This window comes from Monodelphis domestica, chromosome 7 (genome assembly GCF_027887165.1).
Source record: "Monodelphis domestica isolate mMonDom1 chromosome 7, mMonDom1.pri, whole genome shotgun sequence".
In the NCBI taxonomy this organism is placed as follows: Eukaryota; Metazoa; Chordata; class Mammalia; order Didelphimorphia; family Didelphidae; genus Monodelphis; species Monodelphis domestica.
This window is the reverse complement of record NC_077233.1, coordinates 277,494,980-277,519,860: the sequence shown is the minus strand read 5'-3', so window position 1 is coordinate 277,519,860 and position 24,881 is coordinate 277,494,980. Positions and strand designations below refer to the sequence as shown.

General features: G+C 38.8%; 1 protein-coding gene across 6 annotated transcripts in view; it reads right to left on the bottom strand.

Moving 5' to 3' along the window:
* Positions 1-24,881, bottom strand: part of AQP7 (aquaporin 7) — a 122,566-nt gene that overhangs the window by 27,911 nt on the left and 69,774 nt on the right. For 4 of the 6 annotated variants that reach the window (XM_056803908.1, XM_056803913.1, XM_056803914.1 and 1 more), the window contains exon 4: positions 313-356. In XM_056803908.1, coding sequence (XP_056659886.1) covers positions 313-356 — 44 coding nt within the window. Of the gene's footprint in view, positions 1-312; positions 357-1,989; positions 2,386-24,881 lie in introns of those variants that run through there. The other 2 variants (XM_056803912.1, XM_056803910.1) reach the window with 2 other exon arrangements.

Here is a 24,881-nt window from a genome sequence, read left to right as displayed (position 1 = left end):
CTCATTTGATCCCCATAACACCCTTGGGAGGTAGTCTACTATTATTATCCCCATTGCGCAGAAGAGAATGTTGAGAACGAGAGAGGTTAAGTAAATTCACTAGGAGCACACAGCTAGGATCTGAGGCAAGGTCTGAACTTGGGTTTTCCTGCCTCCAAGTCCAGTGTTCTACTCCCTTTTAACAAGCCATTGTGGGAAGTGCCCTTCCCTATACTTCCCCTGCAAATCTCTTCTACCTCAGTTCCTTTCACATTGAAGAAAAGGGAAAGGGAAGGAGAAGAGGGGGAAATGGGGAGCAAAAAAGAGACTTACTTTCTTGGTAGGGTATTATTTGCCATGTCCGAGCTGCTTCCAACCTGGGAAGACAAGAAAAAGAATACTAATTAGGGAGCCTGGGGAAAACCACTATAGTACTTCCTCTCTACCCTATCCTTGACTCGTTATCCACCTTTGAATAGGGAAGCCTAATGGTCTAATCCAGTCACTCTTTTGCTTCCCTTCTAGATTCTCTACCATGCTCTAAACACACACAGACACATTACAATTATCCATTCCACACTGCAACTTTCCCCAATCGTACGTAGTTTCGATAAGAAATTAAATGGGAATTTTGGGGGAGTATTGTGGAAGCTGCAGATTGACACGCCAGCAGATGACACAGAAAAGATGTAGGAACTCAGAAATACATAAACGATGAGTCATATTGTAGAATATCGGCATATTTTTCATGCCACAAATGTCCACAATTTCTTTTTTAAAGTGAAAATCAGTAAAAAGTGAACATTTGGGAAAGAAATGTGAAAGCCAGGAGCTGACATCCAAGTCTAGGAATATAGAGATATCTTTAAAAGTTTCGTAACTCGTAAAGGCACATAAGCTACGGGAAACACCCCATAAAAGAAAAAGAAAAAAACAAAACAAAACAGACTTCTCTGGTTCAAAGGGAGGGCCAAAAACTGTCATGTGGCTTTTCTGGATACTCCTAAACCCGACAACGTGGAAGAGGAAAACTGCAAACTCTAGATTCTTTCCTGACGCTTTCCATAAGCTTCATTTAATAACCTCACTCTGAAGGCAGCTAAATGGCTCAGTGGATAGAGACTGGAGGAGGTCCTGGGTTCAAATGTGACCTCAGACACTTTCTAGGTAGTTTGACCTTTAAACCATTTGCCAAGCCCTTCCCATTCTTTGACCAATAGTCGCTGTTGATCCTAAGAAGGGAAGGGTTAAAAACCAAAGATAGCATGGCCTTGGCCCCCTCCCAAAGAGCTATATTAAACTCTGCTGTTTGCTTTTCCAGACCTGCCAGGACAGAGCATCCCCCACCCCCACTTCTTCCTGAATTCTCTGAAGCTGTGGATGAAACAACCCCCCTAAAACTCTGAGCACAGGGTCCCTCCTTCCCTGGCTTCATTCCATTACAGGCTGCCTTAGGAAGAATTCCCTTTTCCTGGCCCAATTTCACCCTGCCTAGATCATTCCCCCTATTCAAAATCAGGAACTTCTCAGGGGTGGGATATCATGGTTCAGTTCCCCCTCACTCATCTCTTTCATGCCTGAACAATTCCCACACCCATCTTCCCCCCCCCCCCCCCAGATCCAGGGGGCCAGAGGACTGGAAATTCTGGTTACCCACCCTTTAATAATAACACCGCCCACTCTTAGAAACTTCTTGCTTTCCAAAGCACGACCACATCTATTATCTCATCTAATCCTGAGGAAACTAGTTGAATTATCTCCATTTTACAGATAGCAACACAGGGATGAAGCCAATTTTTCCATCTGTGCTGGCCTGTTTCCTGTGTCCACAGTGGTGGTCTGAATTTGCCCTATTTTTATGTACTCGGGGAAGAATTCCCTTCTTTTCCTTTTCCCCATTTTCCCAGCACCAGTTACAGATTGCTTCCATTTTCCATCCCTGTCCTCCACGCACAAGGCACGCACTCACCCTCCTGCAAGAACTATGGAAATCAAGCAGGCCTTACTCACCACACAATCACAGGTTTAACCTCTAGACTGCTCAGTTCCACTTTGTCTTCTCCACTTCATGGAGCCTGGTCCCCCCCTGCCATTCAGTCTTCCATAGCAAGAGCTCTCCTTATTGGGCCTCAGCTGCTGGGCTCAGGAAGTCAGAGCAAGCTGGGTCCTTCCTGCCTCCTGTCCCCTTTCTCCACTTGCCCCAAGGTCCAGTGCCTTCTAGATACACAAAGGAGGTCCTGTCCTGGCTGTCTCTCTGGGGGAGAGGTCAGGAGGACAGAGGTATTAATAACTGCTCCTGAGACACAGTAGAAAACCAGGCAACCAAAATAGCATGGCTCCAGGACCTGGGCCCAAGTTATTCCACTTTCTCCCTGAAGAGGGGGTCTGGGTACTGTAGAAACAAAATACTGAGGGAAACAGTTTCCCCCCTTTCCCTTTGTGAGGTCAGTGTCACCATCCAGGGATTAGGCTGAGGTCATAAAAATCACAGGCTTTGAGCCATCAGAGACCACAGAGGTCAAGTGCATCTCCTCCAGCCTGGTTGAAGAAGAGCTCAGTGAAGAAGGAACCCATTATTCCCTGAGACAGACCCTTTCGTTTTTGGATCGCTCCAATGATTTGGGGGCTGCCAGATGGCTCAAACCATTTCACTTTTGCAAAGCTCTACTGATTAGGATAATTAGATAGCTCTAATTAATTAGGGGGGGCTAGGTGATACAGTAGATGGATAACCTAACTCCCCAGTCAGGAAGACTCTTCTTCCTGAGTTCAAATCTAACCTCAGACACTACCTTAACTGGATAACCTGGGGCAAGTCACTTCACCCCGTTTGTCTCACTTTCCTCATCTGTAAAATAAGCTGGAGAAGAAAATGGCCAACTACTCCAGGATCTTTGCCAAGAAAACCCCAAAAGGAGTCTGAAGAAAAAAGAGCAACAAGCAGGGATTTCTTTTTTCTTTACATCAAGTCAAAATCTGTCTTCTTTGTAGTTTTTACCTTTTCTCCCAGACCAATCTTAAGCTTATCAATTTTTTAGGATGTGCTTACTATAGGCTAGGCCTCAGGGATTCAAGTACTAAAAAAAGAAACTATTTTGTCTCCAAGATGCTAAATGGGAGGAAATGATGTAGCTATTTATATAAATATATGTATGTTTAATAATGATATAATTACTATATTAAATAGAAAAATATCTACATGCAATATATTTATATATGTACATTTAATAATATTACTATAATAAATATATAATTATATGGAATATATAAATATATGTTTAATAATTAATAAGAATAAGTAGATATCAAATGTAAATAAGTATTCAGAATATGTTTAATAGCAATGTAATTAATATAAGTATATATAAAATATAAATAAGCAAATGGAATATATTTACATAAATATATATGTATTTAATATCAATGTACTTAATATAATAAATATATAATATAAATAAATATGCAGAACTTATATATGAACATATATTTAATATCAATATAATATGATATATAAAGTATAAATAAGTATATGGAATATATTTGTAGAAACATGTATGTTTAATAATATAATATAATAAATATATTAAATAACAATATAATAAATATAGCAAATATAAATAAATATACAGGATATATTTATATAAATATATCTATATTTAATAACACTACAATAAACATAGCAAATGTCAATAAGTATATAGAATGTATTTATATAAATATATGTATGTTTAATAATATATAGAAAATATAAATATATGGAACATATTTATATTAGCATATATATGTTTAATAATAATATAATTAATGTAATAGATAGGAAATAAGCATATGAAATATATTCTATAAACATACATTGCCTGATGAACATACATACATCACAAATATAAATATACATGCATATTTTGCATCTCTATACACACACACACACACACACACAAAGTAATTCAAAGCAGTTTAGGGAAAGGTTGGGGAAAGGCACCAGCAGTGGAAGGAACCAGAGAAGGTCTCATGGGATGGTTTTTCATTTCAGTTGGGCTTTGGAAGAAGCTAGAGATTTGACAAGGCCAGGATGAAGATGAAGAAATAGCAAGAAGGCCAGTCTGGCCAGAGTGGAGAATACAAGAAAGGGAGTGAGACTGACCACTCTTTATTCCCACAGTTCTCCTTTTAGATGTGGATGGTGTTCTTTCTCATAAATCCCTCAGGATTGTCCTGGGTCATTGCATTGCTGTTAGTAAAGATGTCTTATTACATTCGATTGAACCACAGTGTATCAGGCTCTGTGTTTAATATTCTTCTGGTTTTGCTCATTTTGCTCTGCATCAATTCCTGGAGGTCTTTCCAGTTCCCATGGAATTCCTCCAGTTCATTATTCCTTTTTTTTTAAACATTATTTTATTTGGTCATTTCCAAACATTATTCATTGGAAACAAAGATAATTTTCTTTTCCTCTCCCCCTATCCCCCATAGCCGACCCGTGATTCCACTGGGTATCACATGTGTTCTTGACTCAAACCCATTTCCATGTTGTTGGTATTTGCATTAGAGTGTTCATTTAGAGTCTCTCCTCAGTCATATCCCCTTCCCCCCTAGAGTCAAGCAGTTGCTTTTCATCAGTATTTTTACTCCCACAGTTTATCCTCTGCTTGTGGATAGTATTTTTTTAGATCCTTGCATATTGTTCAGGATCACTGCATTGCCACTAATGGAGAAGTCCATTACCTTCGCTTGTACCATAGTGTATCAGTCTCTGTGTACAATGTTTTCCTGGTTCTGCTCCTCTCACTCTGCATCACTTCCTGGAGGTTGTTCCAGTCCCCATGGAATTCCTCCACTTTATTATTCCTTTTAGCACAATAGTATTCCATCACCAACATATACCACAACTTGTTCAGTCATTCCCCAATGGAAGGGCATCCCCTCATTTTCCAATTTTTTTTTTGCCACCACAAAGAGTGAAGCTATGAATATTCTTATACAATTCTTTTTCCTTATTATCTCTTTGGGGTATAAACCCAGCAGAGCTATGGCTGGATCAAAGGGCAGACAATCTTTTAAAGACCTAAGTTGCCCCACTCTTTGTGACCCAATTTGGTTTTTTTTTTTGTTGTTTTTTTTTTGGCAAAGATACTAGAGTGATTTGCCATTTCCTTATCCAGCTCATTTTACGGATAAGGAAACTGAGGCAAACAGGGCAAGTGACTTGCCCAGGGTCTCACAAATCTGAGGCCATATTTGAACTCAGGAAGATGAGTTTTCTTGATATCAGACCCCACACTCTATCCACTGAGTTTATTCCTATTTATTATTATTGTTATTATTAACTGGGATGGTGGCTACCTTATAGAAGAGAAGAGGATAGATCCATAAAGTAGACTAAACAAGGATTGGAAGCCCAAATAAATCAGGGATGACTCCAAGAGATGCAAATATAGATGACTGGAAGCTGGATAATGTCCCCTTATTGTTTGTCCTTTATTCTGAAAAGGACCAATAATATTCTTGACTCAAGGATGAATTGAACCCAAGTGAGGCAGAGTTGCACAGTCATTAGCCTCCCTTCCAGAGGCAACCAAGTCCAGTGTCAGGACAAAGGCCAGGATGCCAATGTCTTCAATGTCTGACAAAGCCCTAGGTGCTCCCTAGCACCTTCTTGAGCCACCCCCGTGGCTGTTGAAACAAATTGTTCTCATCTACCCATTCCATTCAGATCTAGGAGTGATTGGCATGGAGATTATAGTTAAACCCATAGGAGATGATGAAGTCAATAAGAGAAAGAATGTAGAGAAGAGAGAAGAGAAGAGAAGAGAAGAGAAGAGAAGAGAAGAGAAGAGAAGAGAAGAGAAGAGAAGAGAAGAGAAGAGAAGAGAAGAGAAGAGAAGAGAAGAGAAGAAAAGAGAAGAGAGGAGAGGAGAGGAGAGGAGAGGAGAGGAGAGGAGAGGAGAGGAGAGGAGAGGAGAGGAGAGGAGAGGAGAGGAGAGGAGAGGAGAGGAGAGGAGAGGAGAGGAGAGGAGAAGAGAAGAGAGGAGAAGAGAAGAGAAGAGAAGAGAAGAGAAGAGAAGAGAAGAGAAGAGAAGAGAAGAGAAGAGAAGAGAAGAGAAGAGAAGAGAAGAGAAGAGAAGAGAAGAGAAGAGAAGAGAAGAGAAGAGAAGAGAAGAGAAGAGAAGAGAAGAGGAAGGAAGAGAAGAGAAGAGGAGGGAAGGAGAGGAGAGGAGAGGAGATGAGAGGAGAGGGCTCAGGACAAAGCCTTTGGGAACTTCTTTTGTTAGAGAATAGGACAAGGGAAACTGAGAAAGGTCAGGCAGGTAGCAGAACTAAGAAAAAACAGGGGAATGACATTCCAGAGAGGAGAAAGAGGTTATAGGTTATATAAGAGAGGGTAATGATAATAACAGCATCTATATAGCACTTTAAGGTTTGAAAAACACTTTATTAGATCCCTCAACTCTGTAAGGTAGGTGCTGTTATTATGTCAATTTTCCAGGTAAGGAAACATGGGGAAACAAAGTGACTTGTCCAGGGGCTATCAGAGTAATTATTATATCTCATATATCAGTATTATATTATTATATGATATATGTACATCATATACCTATAACATATCAAATATAAGTATTCTAATATATTATGTATATATTTCATATACATATAATATTATATAATTATATAATATCATAATATAAATATAATAATATAATATAACATAAGTTTCAGAGTCTGCATTTTAATTCCAGTCTTCTTGTCTCCAAGTCCAGCAGTCTTTCTACCTTGCTGCCTCTGGCAAGGTTAATTGCAACAAAAAAAAGGTTAAGAAGGATGAAAATTGAGAAACAGCCATCAGATTTGTCAATTAAGAGACCACTGGGAAAACTAGATGACTCAGTGGATAGAGAGCCAGATTTGGAGATGAAAGGTCCTGGGTTCAAATGTGATCTCGGACACTTACTAGCTGCATGACCTTGGAGAAGTCACTTTACCCCTGTTGTCTAGACCATACTGTTCTTCTGCCTTGGAATAAATTCTAAGACACAAGGAAAGATCCCCCCCCCCAAAAAAAAAACAGTGATTGAGAGCATTTGTTCTTACAACTAAAGGTAGTTTTAATTTTTTCTTTTTTTAATTTTAATTTTAAAATATTTTTCCATGGTTACATGATTCATGTTGTCTCTCTCCCCTCTTCCCTCCCCTTTTTAGGCACTGACAAGCAATTCCATTGGTTTGTACATGTATTTTTACTCCATACCTATTTCCATATTATTAATTTTTGTAATAGAAAGTCAAAACTCCCAATCATATGCCCATATAAACAAGGGATAAATCATATATTTTTATTCTGCATTTCTGCTCCTCCAGTTCTTTCTTTCAATGTGGATAACATTCTTTTTCCTAAGTCCCTCAGGATTGTCCTGGATCATTGCATTGCTGCTAGTAGCAAAGTTGATTATATTTGATTGGTTCTACTCATTTCACTCTGCATTAGTTCATGAAGTTCTTTCCAGTTCATATAGAAATCAAGCAGTTCATCATTCCTTATAGCGCAATTGTATTCCATCACCATCATATACTACATTTGTTCAGTAATCTCCCAATTGAGGAACAGCCCCACATTTTCCAATTCTCTGCCACCACAAAGAGTGCAGCTATGAATATTTATGTACAACACTTTTTTATTATCTCTTTGGAGTACAAACCCAGCAGCACTATGGCTGGATCAAAGGGCAGAAAGTCTTTTAGCGCCTTTTGGACATAGTTCCAAATTGCCCTCCAGAATGGTTGAATCAATTCACAACTCCACCAGCAATGCATTAGTGTCCCCATTTTGCTACATCCCCTCCAGCATTTATCACTTTCCTTTACTGTCATAATGGCCAATTTGCAAGGTGTAAGGATAGTTTTCATCTGAGTTTCATTTGAGAACTGTCTGTTCATATCTTTTGATTATTTATCAATTGGGGAATAACTTGTATTCTTATAAATTTGATTCATTTCTCCATTTATTTGAGAGATGAAGCCTTTGCCAAAGTCACCTGCTATAAAAAATTTCTCTCGGTTTATTGTTTCTCTTCTAATCTTGGTTGCTGTGGTTTTATTTGTATAAATCCTTTTTAATTTAATGTAATCAAAGTTATCAGTTTTCCATCAAGTAATGTTCTCTTTGTCTTGTTTGGTCATAAATTCTCCTTATGCTCCTCTAGTTTGTTTATGGCTTCGCTCTTCATTTCGGAATCATGTAACCATTTTGACTTTATCTTGCTATTTGGTGTGAGATGATGGTTTATGCCTAGTTTCTGACATCCTGTTTTCCAGTTTTCCCTGCAGTTTTTGTCAAATAGTGAGTTCTTCCAAAAGCTTGGGTCTTTGGATTCCTAATCACTTTTGAGGGCAATTTTGTTTGAGTGATGAAATCTAATCCTTATTTCATATGATCAAACTTCAAATACTTAGGCACAGTGAATAGAGAACACTGGACCTGAAGTCAGCAAGAACTGAATTCAAATCTAGCCTCTGTTACCAATAATGGGACCCTGGGCAATAACTTCTGCCTGCCTCAGGTTTCTCAACTGAAAAATGAGATTAACAATAGCTTCCACCTTCCAGGGTTCCTGTGAGGATCAAATGAGTTAATATTTATAAAAAGTATCTAGTAGGCCCTTAAATGCTAGTTCCTTTCCTTCTCCATTTGAAGACAGTCAATTCCCTTCTTTAAGCTGTTGTTGTTGTTCAGTCATGTCCCATTTAGTCTTGTGACCCCATTTGGGGTTTTCTTAGCAAAGATACTGGAGTAGTTTGCCATTTCCTTCTCCAGCTCATTTTACAGATGAGCAAACTGAAGGAAACAAGGTCAAATTTGAACTGAGGGAGGTGTCTTCCTGACTCTCGGTCCAGCACACTGTCCACTGAACCTTTCTTTAGACTAAGAATCTCTACATTTTTCAACCAAACCCCTTGTGGCATGATTGGAGATCCACACCACGGTGGGCACCCTCCCCTGGACACTCTTCTAGCTTTCACAGTCTTTTAAATGTTACTGCTTAAGTTTTTGTAACATTTGTAGTTCAAGATGTTTCCCTCTCCTCCAACCCCACATGAAAGAAAGCCATTATTTGACACAGATATACAAGTGAAACTATGTAATACATGGTTCCATATGTCAGCTCTTTCTCTGGGGGTGGATAGCATCTTCCTTCACAAGTCCTTAGGAGTTGATTTGAATATTCCTATAACTCAGAATCGCCTAGTAATTCATATTCACTTATCAAACAATACTGCTGCTACTATAGACTTGGTTCTGTTTGTTTCACTCTTCCTTATTTCATTCAAGTCTTTCCCTGTTTTTCTAAAGCCAACCTGGGGCACAGCTGGGTGGCTCAGTGGATGGAGAGCCAGACCTAGAGATGGGAGGTCCTAGGTTCAAATCTGGCCTCAGGCACTTCCCAGCTGTGTGACCCTGGGCAAGTCACTTGATCCCCATTGCCTAGCCCGACCACTCTTCTGCCTTGGAACCAATACACAGTATCAATTCTAAGATGGAAATTAAGAGTTTTTTAAAAAAATAAAATAAAATAAAGCCAGCCTGCTCATTATATCTTATAGCATTGTATTATTCCATCACAATCAGATACCACAGCTTGTTCAGCCATTCCCCAATCGATATGGGCATCCCCTTAGTTTCCAGTTTTTTGCCAGGACAAAGGTGTTTTAGAAATATATGTTCTAAGTAGAACATGTAAGTTCTTTTCCTTTTTCCCTGATCATATATAATAATGATAGCGGTCTTGCTGGGTCAAAGACTATCCACAGTTTTATAATTCCAGATTGCTCTTAAATCAGTTCACAGTTCCACCAATAGTGTATTAGTGTCCTGATTTTTCCATATCCCTTCCATTATTTGTGATTTTTCTCTCCTGCCATTTTAGCCAAGCTGATAAGTGTTTCATAGTCTTTTCTAAGTTGTTCCCAGAACCCATCACGTTACTGAAAAAGGCAGAGTACATACAGAAGGAGTAGCATTTCCTCAGTCATGAGATCATAGATTTAGAACTTGAAACAACCTTATAGACCAGTGGTTCTCCACCTTTCTAATGCCGTGACCTCGCAATACAGTTCCTCATGTTGCGGTGACCCCAAGCCAAAAAATTATTTTGGTGGCTACTTCAAAACTGTAATTTTGCTACAGTTATGATTCAGAATGTAAATACCTGATATGCATTATGGATTCTCATTGCTACCAACTGAGAGGTTGAGAACCGCTGTTATAGACCCTCTACTCTGAAGTGGTACAGTGCTGACAGCAGGAAGAAATGAATTCAAATTCAGTCTTGGCTACTTTTACTAGCTGTGTGAACTTAAACAAATAATTTAACCTCAGCATCCTCATCTGTAAAATGGGAATAATATCTCCTCCCTTCCAGTGTCATTGTAAGGATGAAATGATGTATTATTGGCAAAGTGCTTATTTAGCACAGTGCCTGGCATATAGTAGTGTAATAAAAATGCTGTTTTTTTTTTTAATATTGTTATCTACATCCACTACAACTACCATGAATTCAATTCTTGCATGAAGAAACTGAGAGGTATTGTGACCTACCCAAGGTTATAGATTGCAAGAGATAAAGAGAGGAACATTGAAACCCAGGTCCTCTGATTCCACCATGCCATGCTGCCTGGGAGACAGGATGGGGGTGGGGTGGTTTTTAACCTGGGGATGTCAGACTCTGGATGGATTTCCAGGGGTCCATGACATTCAATGGGGAAAAAAATCTGTCTTTATTTTCTTTCATCTCTAATTGAAGTGGGACATGTCTTTTCAATTATTATTTTTATTTATTTTTTTTAAACCCTTACCTTCTGTGTTAGAATCAACACTGTGGATTAGTTCCAAGGCAGAATTTGGTAAAGGCTAGGCATTGGGGGTTAAGTGACTTGCCCAGGGTCACATAGCTAGGAAGTATCTGAGGCCAGATTGGAACCCAGGACCTGTGGATCTAGAGGACTGGCTCTCAATCCACTGAGTCATCCAGCTGCTCCTTTTTTCAATTATTTTTTAAAAATATTATTCTGAACAGACTTGTACAATAATATTCATATGGCTGTGTTCTTTGTGGTGGCCAAAAATTGGAAAATGAGGGGATGCCCTTCAGTTGGGGAATGGCTGAACACATTGTGGTATATGTTGGTGATGGAATACTATGTGATCAAGGGAATAATGAACTGGAGGAATTCCATGGAGACTGGAACAACCTCCAAGAAGTGATGCAGAGTGAAAGGAGCAGAACCAGGAGAACATTGTACACAGAGACTGATACACTGTGGTACAATCGAAGGTAATGGACTTCTCCATCAGTGGCAATGCAATGATCCAGGACAATTCTGAGGGATCTATGAGAAAGAATGCTATTCACATCCAGAGAAAGAACTGTGGGAGCAGAAATGCAGAAGAAAAACATCTGCTTGATCACATGGGTTGGTAGGGCTATGGCTGGGAAAGTAGACTCTAAAGGATCATCCTTGTGCAAATATTAATAATATGGAAATAGGTCTTGATCAATGACACATGTAAAACCCAGTGGAATTGTGCATCATATGGGAAGGTAGGGGAGGGAAAGAATATGAGTCTTGTAACCATGGAAAAATATTCTAAATCATCTAATTAAATATAATTTTTTTAAAAAGTCATTCAGTTAAAAAAATATTCTGAGAAGGGACTCATAGGCCTTATTGGACTGCCAAAGGGTCCCATGACCACCCAAAAGTTAAACACCCCTGAGATAAGAAATCTAGGTTTTTCATTGACATAATTTTTCTGAGTTGATTTACCTGTCAATAAATTGAGATAACCTCACTAGGTTGTTGTGAGCATTAGATAATAGGTATGAAAGTGCTTTGGAAGTTCCAAAGCTTCTGAAAAGTGAGATGTTACTATTTAAAAGGACAGATCCCTAAGCAAGTCACTTAACTCCCCTCCCCTAGCCCTTTCCATTCTTCTGCCTTGGAACCAGTACACAGAATGAATTCTAAGATGGAAGATAAGGGGTTTTTTAAGTTAAATTAAAGGGCAGGTAATCCGTATTGGCACACTATCTTACTCTGAAAAACTTCATTAAATCCCTAATCTTGGGTAGCTCCCAAGGGGTCTACTTCCCCGGGTGCTTTAGATCAACTAGCCCATCCACACCTTCTCCTCCAAGGGGATTCTTCTTGTCCAGGCCCTCCCATAAATCCTTTACATGGAAAGTGATGGGAGCTTTCCTCTAGATCTCTTGTCATTCTGTGAGTTCCAATGCTGCCAAGGTACAAGGGGCAGTGGATAGAACACTGGACCCAAAGACAGGAAGAGGTCAAATCTGAAATCAGATTCTTACTAGTTCTGTGTCCCCAAATAAGTTATCTGGTTTATTACAGTTTCCTCAACTGGAAATGGGGATAATAGCACCTACTCGAAGGGTTGTTGTGAGAATCAAATGAGATCATAGTTGAAAATAGAGTATAAAACAGAGCTAGAACAGAGTATATAAATGTTAGTTGTTATCATGATTAGTATAATCTTTATATATGTATATAATTGTGTATGGTTGACCTATTTATTTTTCCTGGTAATAACCTCTCTTGGTTGATATATATATATATATATATACACATATATATATATATATACACATATATATAAACCCTCACCTTCCCTCTTAGATATATAATACACAATACTGTGTATTGGCTCCAAGGCAGAAGAGTGGAAAGGGCTAGGCAATGGGGGTCAAGTGACTTGCCCAGGATCACACAGCTAGGAGGTGTCTGAGGGCAAATTTGAACCCAGGACCTCCCATCTCTAGACCTGGCTCTCAATCCACTGAGCCACCCAGCTGCCCCTAGTTGATATATTTTTAAATTACCTTCATCTTTGGCAGTGGCTCACTTATGTTATCCATGTAGACTCTCAGTGAACCATCTTTGTGACTTCTCAGGGATGGTGGTATTTAGAACCCAACTAAAAGATTTTACCAATGTCCCTCTTAAATTTCATTTTAGTCAATTCATCCAGATGTTGACATTTCCTGGATCTCTCTATATAAAGAGAATTTGTTAAATACAGTAGCTAATCCTCTCACCATTGTGTTTCAATATGAATTTGGTAAGCATGGTCATTGATCAGTCTAGCCAAATCTTTGAAAAAGAGGAGAGAGGTAGCATAGTAAAATGAAAAGAATGTTGTTGAATTTGGGGGTGTAAAAGTAGAAGTTTGAGAACAAAGCCTTACATGAATCCAGTTGTGTTCTTTTAAATAAGTCACTTACTTTAAACTCTCCATGCCTCAGTTTCCTCATCTGTAAAATAAGAGAGCTGAAATAAATGCCTTCTAGAGTCTCTTCAAGTTCTAAATCAAGGGCCAAGCATGTACTACTGGACACTATTGAAGGCTCTCTTTGAAGCTGACATGGAACCACTAATGATGGTTCTTTGAGTCAACCATTTCCGAATCCACCTAAGTCCTACTACCATTTTGTTTACAAGAAGGAAAAGATAAGGCCTGGACCTGTGATTTCATTGGTATAGGGACTCCTGTATTAGGAAACTCTGCCAATATAGCTCAACTCTTTCTTTGCAATTTATAATTCTAAAGAGCTGTCAAGTACATGTCAGAAGCATAATTTGAATGCAGGTTTTCTGGGCTTTGAGACTGTCTCACTATCCATTATGTCACATGGCTTTTTTTTCCCCCTAACCCTTATTCTCCACCTTAGAATCAATACTATATATTGGTTCTAACATAGAAGAACATTAAGGGCTAGGCAATAGGGGCTAAGTGACTTGTCCAGGGTAACACAGCTCGGAAGTGTCTGAGGCCAGATTTGAACCCCAAGACCTCCTGTTTCTAGGTCTGGCTCTCAATCCACTGAGCCACTTAGTTGTCCCTGTCACCTGGCTCTTTAAGAAACTTTTGTCATAAAATACTTTGCCAAATATTTCATTAGAATCTAAAATATCTATAGCATTCCCCTGATTTGCCCATCTTGTAATTCTGGTAGGAAAGGAAATAAGTGAACCCATCATAACTTGCTCTTAATGAAGCCTCGTTGGCTTTTTATGATTACCACTTTCCCCCCTAAATGTTCACTGACTAGCCCTTTAGAATTCTGTCAGGAATTGAAGTCAAACTCACTGGCTTCCCTCATTCCTTTTTTAGCACTTTTGTGCTGCAATCCTGTGGCGCCTCTCCCACGTGCCTCAGATTTCAAAGATCATTGACACTGTCTGAATAATCACATCACTTGCCTTTTCCGGATTTCTAGACAGACTCATAGATTTCCTGAACTTGCTCATTTGAACTCATCAAAGGTCCTGGGCAATTCCTTACTGTCTTCTTACTTGTTTATTGTTATATTATCATGTACTGCGTGATTATACTGTACGATATCCTATTATGTCTTGTATTATACCACCACGGTGTCCAGAGTGAGATTTTCAAAGGATCCATGAATTTTCATGGGGAAAAATTACCTTTTTAGTGTCAGTATTTTGTTTGTTTTCACTAACCAGCAACTTAAATAGTTCGTTTCCTTCGGTTATTATTCTAAGAAAGATTCACCAGATTGAGAACAGGCATGGCACAAAAAAGGATAAACCCCCTGGACTAGAGAATCCCCGGAAGATGATGACTTTGGTGATTCAGGGCTCTGGGATTCTGCATTTCCTGTTCTCCCCTTCTCGGGGGTAGTCAAAGTTCTCTGTAAGCATGGCCGATCTGTGTCTAATTTGTCCTTGCCTCCACATGCAGACATTGCCATTGCCCCATTGCACATTACCTTGGGATGCCATTGAGGACCCACATGGGAGGTCCAGCATCCTCTGAACCCTTTGAAGTTGCAAGCTGTTGCTCCAGTCCACAGGGGAAGAGAAACATATCCATGTCCAAGGCTTAAGTCAATGCCTCTCCTTTCCCCCAGGAAGTTCCTACTCCGGGATGTGCTGGAAAGGCAGAGGCTCCAGTTCCTGGAAGTCTGGCTCTTCACAATTCGCTTTATAATTGATAGACAGTCCCTGGGCAGGGCTTCCTTCTCTTTTCCAAACACAGTTCTGGTGTAATGTTTTTCTAGTTCAAAAGCCTTTGTAATTTAGGCTAAGGTCTTTTGATTGATTGATATATGTTCTCACCCAGTTAAGGTATCAAAACTGAAACAGGGTGGGTTGGATTAAGGGCTTTACTTGAGGATGGTTGGGAAAAGAATCACTGGAAGGGACCTTAAGAGAACTCCTGACATTTGACCATGATGTGAAGAAGTGACGGAGCTCCTGACAACAAAGGGAAATCCCAAGTTTGGTAAGAGAAGCTGGCCCAAGAAGGATGGTAAATCCTGAAGAGTGGAATTCTAAAGAGAAAACTTCTTAAAAAAAAAAAAACCCAAGGGGGCAGCTGGGTGGCTCAGTGGATTGAGAGCCAGGCCTAGAGATGGGAGGTCCTAGGTTCAAATCTGGCCTCAGACACTTCCCAGCTGTGTGACCCTGGGCAAGTCACTTGACCCCCATTGCCTAGCCCTTACCACTCTTCTGCCTTGGAGCCAATACACAGTATTGATTCTAAGATGGAAGGTGAGGGTTTAAAAAAAACAAAAAACACTACAGAGGAAGCTAGGTAAAACAGTGGATAGTGCATGAGGTCAAGAGTCAGGAGGTCCTCTGTTCAAATTTGGCCTCGACACTTCCCAGCTGTGTGACCCTGGGCAAGTCACTTAACCCCCATTGCCTAGCCCTTAAGGCTCTTCTGTCTTAGAATTAACAGTAAGAAAGAAGGTAAGGGCTTAAAAAAAAACTATAGGAAAATTTTTTTAAAGTGCAGTTATGATAGAGCAATGGAAGATAAAAACAGGATGGAAGAGTTGAAGAAATTAAGACCATAAAGAAGACTGACTTGCCCAAGGTCACGTAGGTAGTATTCATCAGAGGTGGGTTCTGGACCCAGGTCCAAATTCGGGGCAATTATGGCTCAGTGTTTAAAAGAACCAGGTCTGAAGTCAGGAAGACTAGTTCAAATCCAGCCTCAGACACTTACTAGCTGTGTGACTATGAGCAAGTCATTGACCCTCTGTTTGCCTAGGAGGGAGTTAGGTGGTTCAGTGGATAGAGTACTGGCCTGAAATCAAGAAGATTAAAATATAAAACTGTGCATTCCCTTTGACCTAGCAATACCACTACTAGGTATATATACAAAAGAGATCCCCAAAAAGGAAAAAGAGCTTATTTGTACAAAAATATATTTATAGCAGCCCTTTTTGTGGTGGCAAAGAATTGGAAATTGAGAGGATATCTATTAGTTGCCAACTCGTGGTATATGATTGTAATGGGATACTATTGTGCTATAAGAAATGATGAGCAGGATGGTTTCAGAAAAACCTGATGAAACTGATGCAAAGAAAAGCTAGCTGTGAGACCTTGGGCAAGTTACTTAACCCTGTTTGCTTCAATTTCCTCATATGTAAAATGAGCTAGAGAAAGAAATGGCAAACCATTCTAGTATCTTTGGAAAGAAAACCTCAAATGGGATCACCACAAAGAGTCAGACAAATGAAAAATGACTGAACAACCATCAAATGGGGAATGGCCAAATAAGTTGTGGTGTATGATTTTAATGGAATACTATTATTATTGTTGCTTTTAGCAATTTTTTAGCAATTTAGCAAAAAATAATAGCAATTATTATTGCTATTAGAAATGACAAACAAGAGGGTTTCAAAAAAACCTGGGAAGACTTATATGAACTGATGCAAAGTGAAGTTAGCAGAACCAAGAGAACACAGTAACAGCAATATTTTTCACTGATCAATTGTAAACAACTTGACTTTTCTCAGAAATACAATTCAAGATAATTCCAAAGGATTCATGATGAAAAATGCTATCCATCTCCAGAGAAAGAACTGATGGAGTCTGAACACAGAATGAAGCATACTATTTTTCACTTTCTTAATTTCTGTCATGGGTTTTTTGTCTGTTTTCTTTCACAATATGACTAATATGGAAATGTTTTGCATGATTGCACATGTATAAACTATATCAAATTTCTTACTGTCTCACGGAAGAGTGAGGAGAGGAAGAGAAAGAATTTGGAACTCAAACATTTTTAAATGGGTTTTAAACATTGTTTTTACATGCAATTGAGAAATATAAAATATTATTGAAGATGATCTTCTCCCCAACATAGTGTAGCATCCATTTAACACCCCACTGCCACCCTCATATTCAGCTGCTCTTCCAGGTAAGTGCCTGGAAGCTTTGGATGGATTTACTTCTGGACATGTTATGAAATAGCTAAAAAGACTATTGTGTCCATCCTGACACAGCAGGACCAAGTAAAGTGATTTAGTACAGTGGAAAGATTAATAGTTCCCAAGTTCAATTATATCTGACTTTTCCTGGCTCCATGGACCATAGCTATCCAATGGAGTTTTTCTTTAGTAGATCTAATGGATCCTGTTCCCATCAGATAATCAGAGGTTAAGGGACTTATCTAGGGTCATACAGCTAGGAGATATAAGGTTAGATTTGAACTTATATCTGTTTTAAAAAGTTAAAAAATTTTTTTACCAATTACATGGAATAAAAAATTTCCACATAAGTTTTCCAACGTTATATGATCAAACTTGCTGGTAAGCAATTCAATCTGAGTTATACATGTATTATCATGCAAAACACATTTTCTTATTGTTCATTTTTGTAAGTGAATAATCACATAAAATCAAAGCCTCCAAACATAAACCCATATAAACAAGTGAAAATGGTGTGTCTTGAACTGCATTCCTACTCCAACAGTTCTTTCTCTGGAGGTAGATAGTATTCTTTGCTGTAAGTCCCTCAGAATTATCCTGGATCACTGTATTGCTGATAATAGCTAAGTCTATCACATTTGATTATTCCACAATATTGCTATTTCTGTGTGTTTTCCTGGTTCTGCTTATTTCACTCTGCATCAGTTCATGTAGGTCTTTCCAGCTCTTTCTGAAATCATCCTGATCATTCCTTATAAAACAATAGTATTCCATCACCAACATATATCACAATTTGTTCAGCCATTCCCCAAATGGATGGACAATCCCTTCACTATGTCTAATTCTTTACTACCACAAAAAGAGCAGCTATAAATATTTTTGTACAAATAGGTCCTTTCTCTCTCTCTGTCTCTGTCTCTCTTCTGTCTTTCTCTGTTTCTCTGTTTCTCTCTGTCTCTCTCTGTCTCTGTCTCTCTCTGTCTCTGTTTCTCTCTCTCTCTCTCTCTTTGGGATACAGTCCTAGTAGTGGAATTACTGGATCAAAGGGTATGAATTTATAGCCCTTTGGGCATAATTCCAAAGAGCTCTCCAAAATGGTTGGATCAGTTCACACCTCCATCAACAGTGCATTAGGGCCCCAATTTTCCCACATCCCCTCCAACATTTATCATTTTCCTTTTCTGTCATATTAGCCAATCTGACAGGCATGAGATGCCACCTTGGAGTTGCTTTAATTAGTTTTTTTTTCCTAATCGGTAGCTATTTGGAGCATTTTTTAAAAATATGACTAGAGATTTGATTTCTTCTGAAAACTGCCTGTTCATATCCTTTTCATTGGGGAATGACTTGTATTCTTATACATTTGACTCACTTCTCTATATTTTTGAGAAATGAAGCCTTTATCAGAGACATTTACTGTGATTTTTTCCTCCAGTTTTCTGCTTTCCTTCTAATTTTGGTTACATTAGCCTTCTTTATGTGAAATCTCTAGAAGGGGACCAGAAAGAGTATTGAGTCACTTCTCAGGTGGATGGAACCAGGATAAGAGATGAGACAGAACTACTTAACTCTTAGTATGTTTCTACTTTCTTTACCAAAAGTAAGTTTCTTCAGATGAGAAAATAAAATAAAAGTGGTTATCAGGGAGTTGAAAGCCAAGTTCAATAAAGAAATAGTTTTGTTTTACCCCCATAGAATTAAAATCATCAGGTCTTAATTAATTGAATCTCAAAACATTGAAAGATCTGGTAGATGTGATAACTCAACTGTTGTTGATGGTCTTTGAAAAAATAAAGAAAAAGGAAAAACCATAGGATGTATGTGGAGCTTTATTTTTTTTAATCCATTGTCTTCCTTGGAGTAGATGTCTATGGTAGAATCTTTGATCCAAAGGGTTTAGACACAAGTTATTTTACTTACATCATTACATATTTCTTTCCAGAGTGGTTGGTGCTACAAGATTGGAGCCAGTTTTCCAAAAAAGGACGAGAATCTTCAAACTAGATTGGTGAGGTTGACTAATTGCAGGAAAAATTCTAGATTATTAAAGTCATGGTTTGTGAGTATTTAGAAAAGGACTTGGTGACCACAAAGAGTCAGTATGACTTCATCCAAAACAGGTCATACCACTTGAAGGTTTCACTTCACACCTAGCAAGCTGGTAAAGAGAATTAAAGATGAGAAGAGTCAATACTGGAGGTGGTGTGGAAAGACAGGCACACTGTTTGATGAGCCGTGAATTGTTCCAACCACTCTGGAGAGAATGCTACCCAGACACTTGTAGAGAACAGGAAAAAGGGAATATAGGACAAGGGGACCTGGCTCTCCTTGAGAAAGTATTTAAGGTACCCAGAGTAGCAGAAACTGCCTGGAATACCCATTCCACTCTCCTCAAAACCTACACCAAGTGGCAGATTTAATTCAGCCTAGCCAGGAAACTAAAGAATGGCAGGAACCAAGCTGAGATCCTTCTTTCCTCAGGAAACTCATTGCTGGGAAATCCCATTATCTAGAAAGAATTAGTATGAATTTGAAATTGAAGCACACCATTTTTCACCTTTATTTCCTTCATGAGTTTTTTCTTAAATGTGTAATATGCATCTTTCACAACATGATAAATAGGAAAATATGTACTGCATGATAGCAATAAATGACTTTATAACCTTTATGATATCGCTTAAAATGTTAGGAAAGGAGGAAGGAAGGGATAAAAGGAGAGAACTTGGATCACGAAGTGTCTGAAAACAAATGTTAAAATCGTTTCTATATGTAATTGGGGAAAAACTACAATAAACATTTTTTCAAAGATTGAATCTGCCTGGTACTGCTATTTTATTACAACCTCTGCGCTTCTTATTAAATGGAGTGGAGAGCAAGGCCATGGGCTCCAGGCCTCTATTTGAAGATTAGACTTGGGAAAGCTTCTCTATTTCTCATTAGCTACACCACTTTTGAATTTTGGAACTCTCCCCGTCATGCCCTTTCTCCAAGAACCTTTTTTCCACCCGTCTGTCCCCTTTTACTCTTCAGCTTCCTTTTGTAAGTGGTCTCCTCATACTTTGTGAGCCCCTGGAAGACAGGGAGTGTCTTTTTTCATTTGTACTTGAATTCCCTGGCACAATGCCTGGCACATGGGCAAGCACTTAATCAATGTTTGTTGCCTGGCTGACAGCATGTGGGGCAACACCAAGCCTGAAGGAAAGAGAATGTGAATCCAATAGAGCCAAAGCCTGTCCCCGTAGAAGCTGCATGAGACAGGGACCAAGGCTAGTGGAAAGTAGAAGGAGGCCAAGACAGATTTAGCTCCAGCCTTAAGGATAAACCTGCCATCCAAGGGGACAGTCAGAAACTGAATGACGGGGGAAAAAAGGGAAAAAACACCCAAACTACCAAAGCTCTTAGGGGGGAGAAAATTCAGTGAAGAACACAAGCAAATAAATCAACAAGGTAGAAAATAAAATTAAAAGGGCAAGAGATCTGAACTTCTGGGTAAGCATGGCTGCAGAGTAGACGTGGCTGGCTTCCTCTCCTCAGACCCAACGACAGAGACAACCTCAAAAGACCCCTCAAAAAACAAAAACAACCATCCTCATAAGAACAGAGAGACCCCACACTAAGGCACAGCACTGAAGGTAGGTGGGACTCCAGCATTTCCACAATATAAGGGAATGAAAAGCTGACCCACCCACCACTCCGACGGAGCCAGAGTTTAAGTCGGCATTGGCCAGAATCAACAAGTGAGGGAGGGGCACCCCAGGGCTGAACAATGGGCAGCCCCAGGTCTGGGGACCTGAGTGAGACCACCAAGGACCCCCTCCTGTGAGTAGTAAAACCCAAAACCCCGGCAGGCGGGCAAGGGGAGTTCAGATTGCGGGTACCCAGAACTAGCATGCTATAATCAACGAGTGTGTGAAGGGATCCCCTGAAGTGAGCAAGGGGCACCCACGAGTCTTGGGAGTTAATTAAAAACACCAAAGACCCACACCTGAGAGCAGTAACACCCGAAACGCTGACAGGCAGGGGAGGGCAGACCCTGGGCTTCCACAGGAAGATAGCACAGCTGCGTAGAATAGAGAATTTGCCTGGGGCTAAAGCCTGGATCATTAGACCCATACACTGAGAGCCAGCCCTCCTCACTCAGATTTCTGACTGGAAAGGGGAGAAAAAAAACCATAGAGATGGCAAACAATGCACAGGAGCAACATCCTCCAAACACCAAGAAAAGCAAGAAGAAGGGGGTGACTTTGGACACATTTTATGGAGCAAAAATACAAATACAGAGGAAATAGAAGAGGAAACACAAACAAATGCTCCAAAACCTTCCAAAAGAAATGGAATTTCTCCACAAGCTCTTGAAGAATTTAAATTGGAAATCATCAAAAAGATGGAAGCTTTCTGGCAGGAAAAATGGGAAACAATGCAAAAGGAACTCAGCAAACTGAGGAACCAAAATACGCAAATGTAGAAACAGCTCGAAGCCTCAAAAAACAGGTCAGAACAAACTGAAAAGGAAAACCAGTCTTTAAAGGTCAGAATCAGGCAACTGGAAGACAATGATCTTGCAAAAGAGCAAGAATTAATAAAGCAAAGTCAAAAGACTAAGGAATTAGAAGATAACATAAAATATCTCACTGACAAGGTGACAAACCTGGAAAACAGAGGAAGGAGAGACAATCTGAAAATCATTGGCCTACCAGAAAAGTCAGAAATAAACAGTAATCTTGACATCATAATACAAGATATCATCAAATAAAACTGCCCAGAGATTCTAGAACAAGGGGACAAAATATGCATTGAAAGAGTTCACAGAACACCCTCTACACTAAATCCCCAAAAGACAACTCCCAGGAATGTAATTGCCAAATTCCAAAGCTTCTAAGCAAAAGAAAAAAAATCTTACAAGAAGCCAGAAAAAGACAATTTAGATATAAAGGAATACCAATCAGGATCACACAGGACCTAGCAATTTCCACTCTGAATGACCGTAAGGCCTGGAACATGATATTCAGAAAGGCAAGAGAGCTAGGTCTTCAACCAAGAATCAGCTATCCATCAAAACTGGCTATATACTTCCAGGGGAAAGTATGGGCATTCAACAAAACACAAGATTTCCAAGTATTTGTAAAGAAAAGACCAGAGCTCTGTGGAAAGTTTGACACCCAAACACAAAGAGCAAGAGAAATATGAAAAGGTAAAATATGAAGGAAAGAGAAAAGGAGAAAAATGTTATTTTTTTCTTTTATTTAAACTCTCGTCTATAAGGACTACATTTATATCAAATTATATATATTAATATGTGGGGAAAATGTAATGTGTAACTCTCAAAAATTGTATGCATCATTCCAGTAGTAAGAAGAATCACGCATAGGGAAAGTTTGGAGCATCAAGATGATATGGAGAAGGGGGGGGGAGAAAGAAAAAGGGAGGGGGGGAATCATTGATGGTACTAAGATATACTCCAAGAAATAGAAAGGAAAAAAAAAACTAAATAGAATAATCTTTCTCACACAAAGATACACATGGGAAGGGGAGGGGAAGAATTCTCCTATAAGAAGGAGAGGAAGAGAGTTTTTACTTAAACCTTACTCTCAGTGAAATCAACTCTGAGAGGGAAGAGCATCTAAATCCACTGGGATCTTGAATTCTATATTATCCAACAGGGCAAGGGAGAAGGGAAAACCAAGGGGGGGACTGAACACAAAAAGGGAGGGAAGGAGAGGGGGGAGGGGAAGGGAACAAAAAGGGAGGGGCTAGAAAGGGAAGCATATCAAGGGAGGCGACTAGGGGGACATATTTAAAGTAAATCACTGGTTTAAAAGGTTATAGCTAAAGAAGAAAGGTCAGAATTAGGGGAGGATATCAAAATGCCAGGGAATCCACAAGTGACAATTATAACTTTGAAGTGAATGGGATGAACTCATCCATAAAACATAGATGAATAGCAGAATGCATTAGAATCCAAAACCCTACCATATGTTGTCTTCAAGAAACATACATGAGGTGGGTAGATACTCACAAGGTCAAAATTAAAGGATGGAGTAAGACCTTTTGGGCCTCAACTGATAGAAAGAAGGCAGGAGTTGCAATCATGATATCTGACAAAGCCAAAGCACAAATAGACCTGATTAAAAGGGATAGGGAAGGTAAATATATTTTGTTAAAAGGGACTATAGACAATGAGGAAATATCACTAATCAACATGTATGCACCAAATGGTATAGCACCCAAATTTCTAATGGAGAAACAAGAAGAATTGAAGGAGGAAATACGCAGTAAAACCATATTAATGGGAGATCTGAACCAACCACTATCAAATTTAGATAAATCAAATAAAAAAATAAATAAGAAAGAGGTAAAAGAAGTGAATGAAATCTTAGAAAAATTAGAGTTAATAGACATATGGAGAAAAATAAATAGGGACAAAAAGGAATACACCTTCTTCTCAACACCACATGGCACATTCACAAAGATTGACCATACACTAGGTCACAGAAACATGGCATACAAATGCAGAAAAGCAGAAATAATAAATGCAGCCTTTTCAGATCATAAGGCAATAAAAATAATGATCAGTAAGGGTACATGGAGAGCCAAATCAAAAATTAATTGGAAATTAAATAATATGATACTCCAAAATCAGTTAGTTAGAGAACAAATCATAGAAACAATTAATAATTTCATTGAAGAAAATTACAATGGTGAGACATCCTTTCAAACCTTATGGGATACAGCCAAAGCAGTACTCAGAGGAAAATTCATATCCCTGAGTGCATATATTAACAAATTAGGGAGGACAGAGATCAATAAATTGGAAATATAAATAAAAAAACTTGAAAGCAAACAAATTAAAAAACCCCACAAGAAAACAAAACTAGAGATTCTAAAAACTAAGGGAGAAATTAATAAAATCGAAAGTGATAGAACTATTGATGTAATAAATAAGACTAGAAACTGGCACTTTGAGAAAACAAACAAAATAGACAAAGTACTGGTCAATCTAATTTTAAAAAGGAAAGAAGAAAAGCAAATTAACAGCATCAAAGATGAAAAGGGGGAACTCACCTCCAATGAAGAGGAAATTAAGGCAATCATTAAAAACTACTTTGCCCAATTATATGGCAATAAATATACCAATCTAGGCAATATGGATGAATATTTACAAAAATATAAATTGCCTAGACTAACAGAAGAAGAAATAGGATTCTTAAATAATCCCATATGAGAAAAAGAAATCCAACAGGCCATCAAAGAACTCCATAAGAAAAAATCCCCAGAGCCTGATGGATTCACAAGTGAATTCTATCAAACATTCAAAGAACAGCTAACCCCAATACTATACAAACTATTTGACATAATAAGTAAAGAGGGACTTCTACCAAATTCTTTTTATGACACAAACATGGTACTGATTCCAAAGCCAGGCAGGTCAAAAACAGAGAAAGAAAACTATAGACCAATCTCCCTAATGAATATAGATGCAAAAATCTTAAATAGGATACTAGCAAAAAGACTCCAGCAAGGGATCAGGAGGGTCATTCACTATGATCAAATAGGATTTATACCAGGAATGCAGGGCTGGTTCAATATTAGGAAAACCATCCACATAATTGACCATATCAACAAGCAAACCAACAAAAATCACATGAT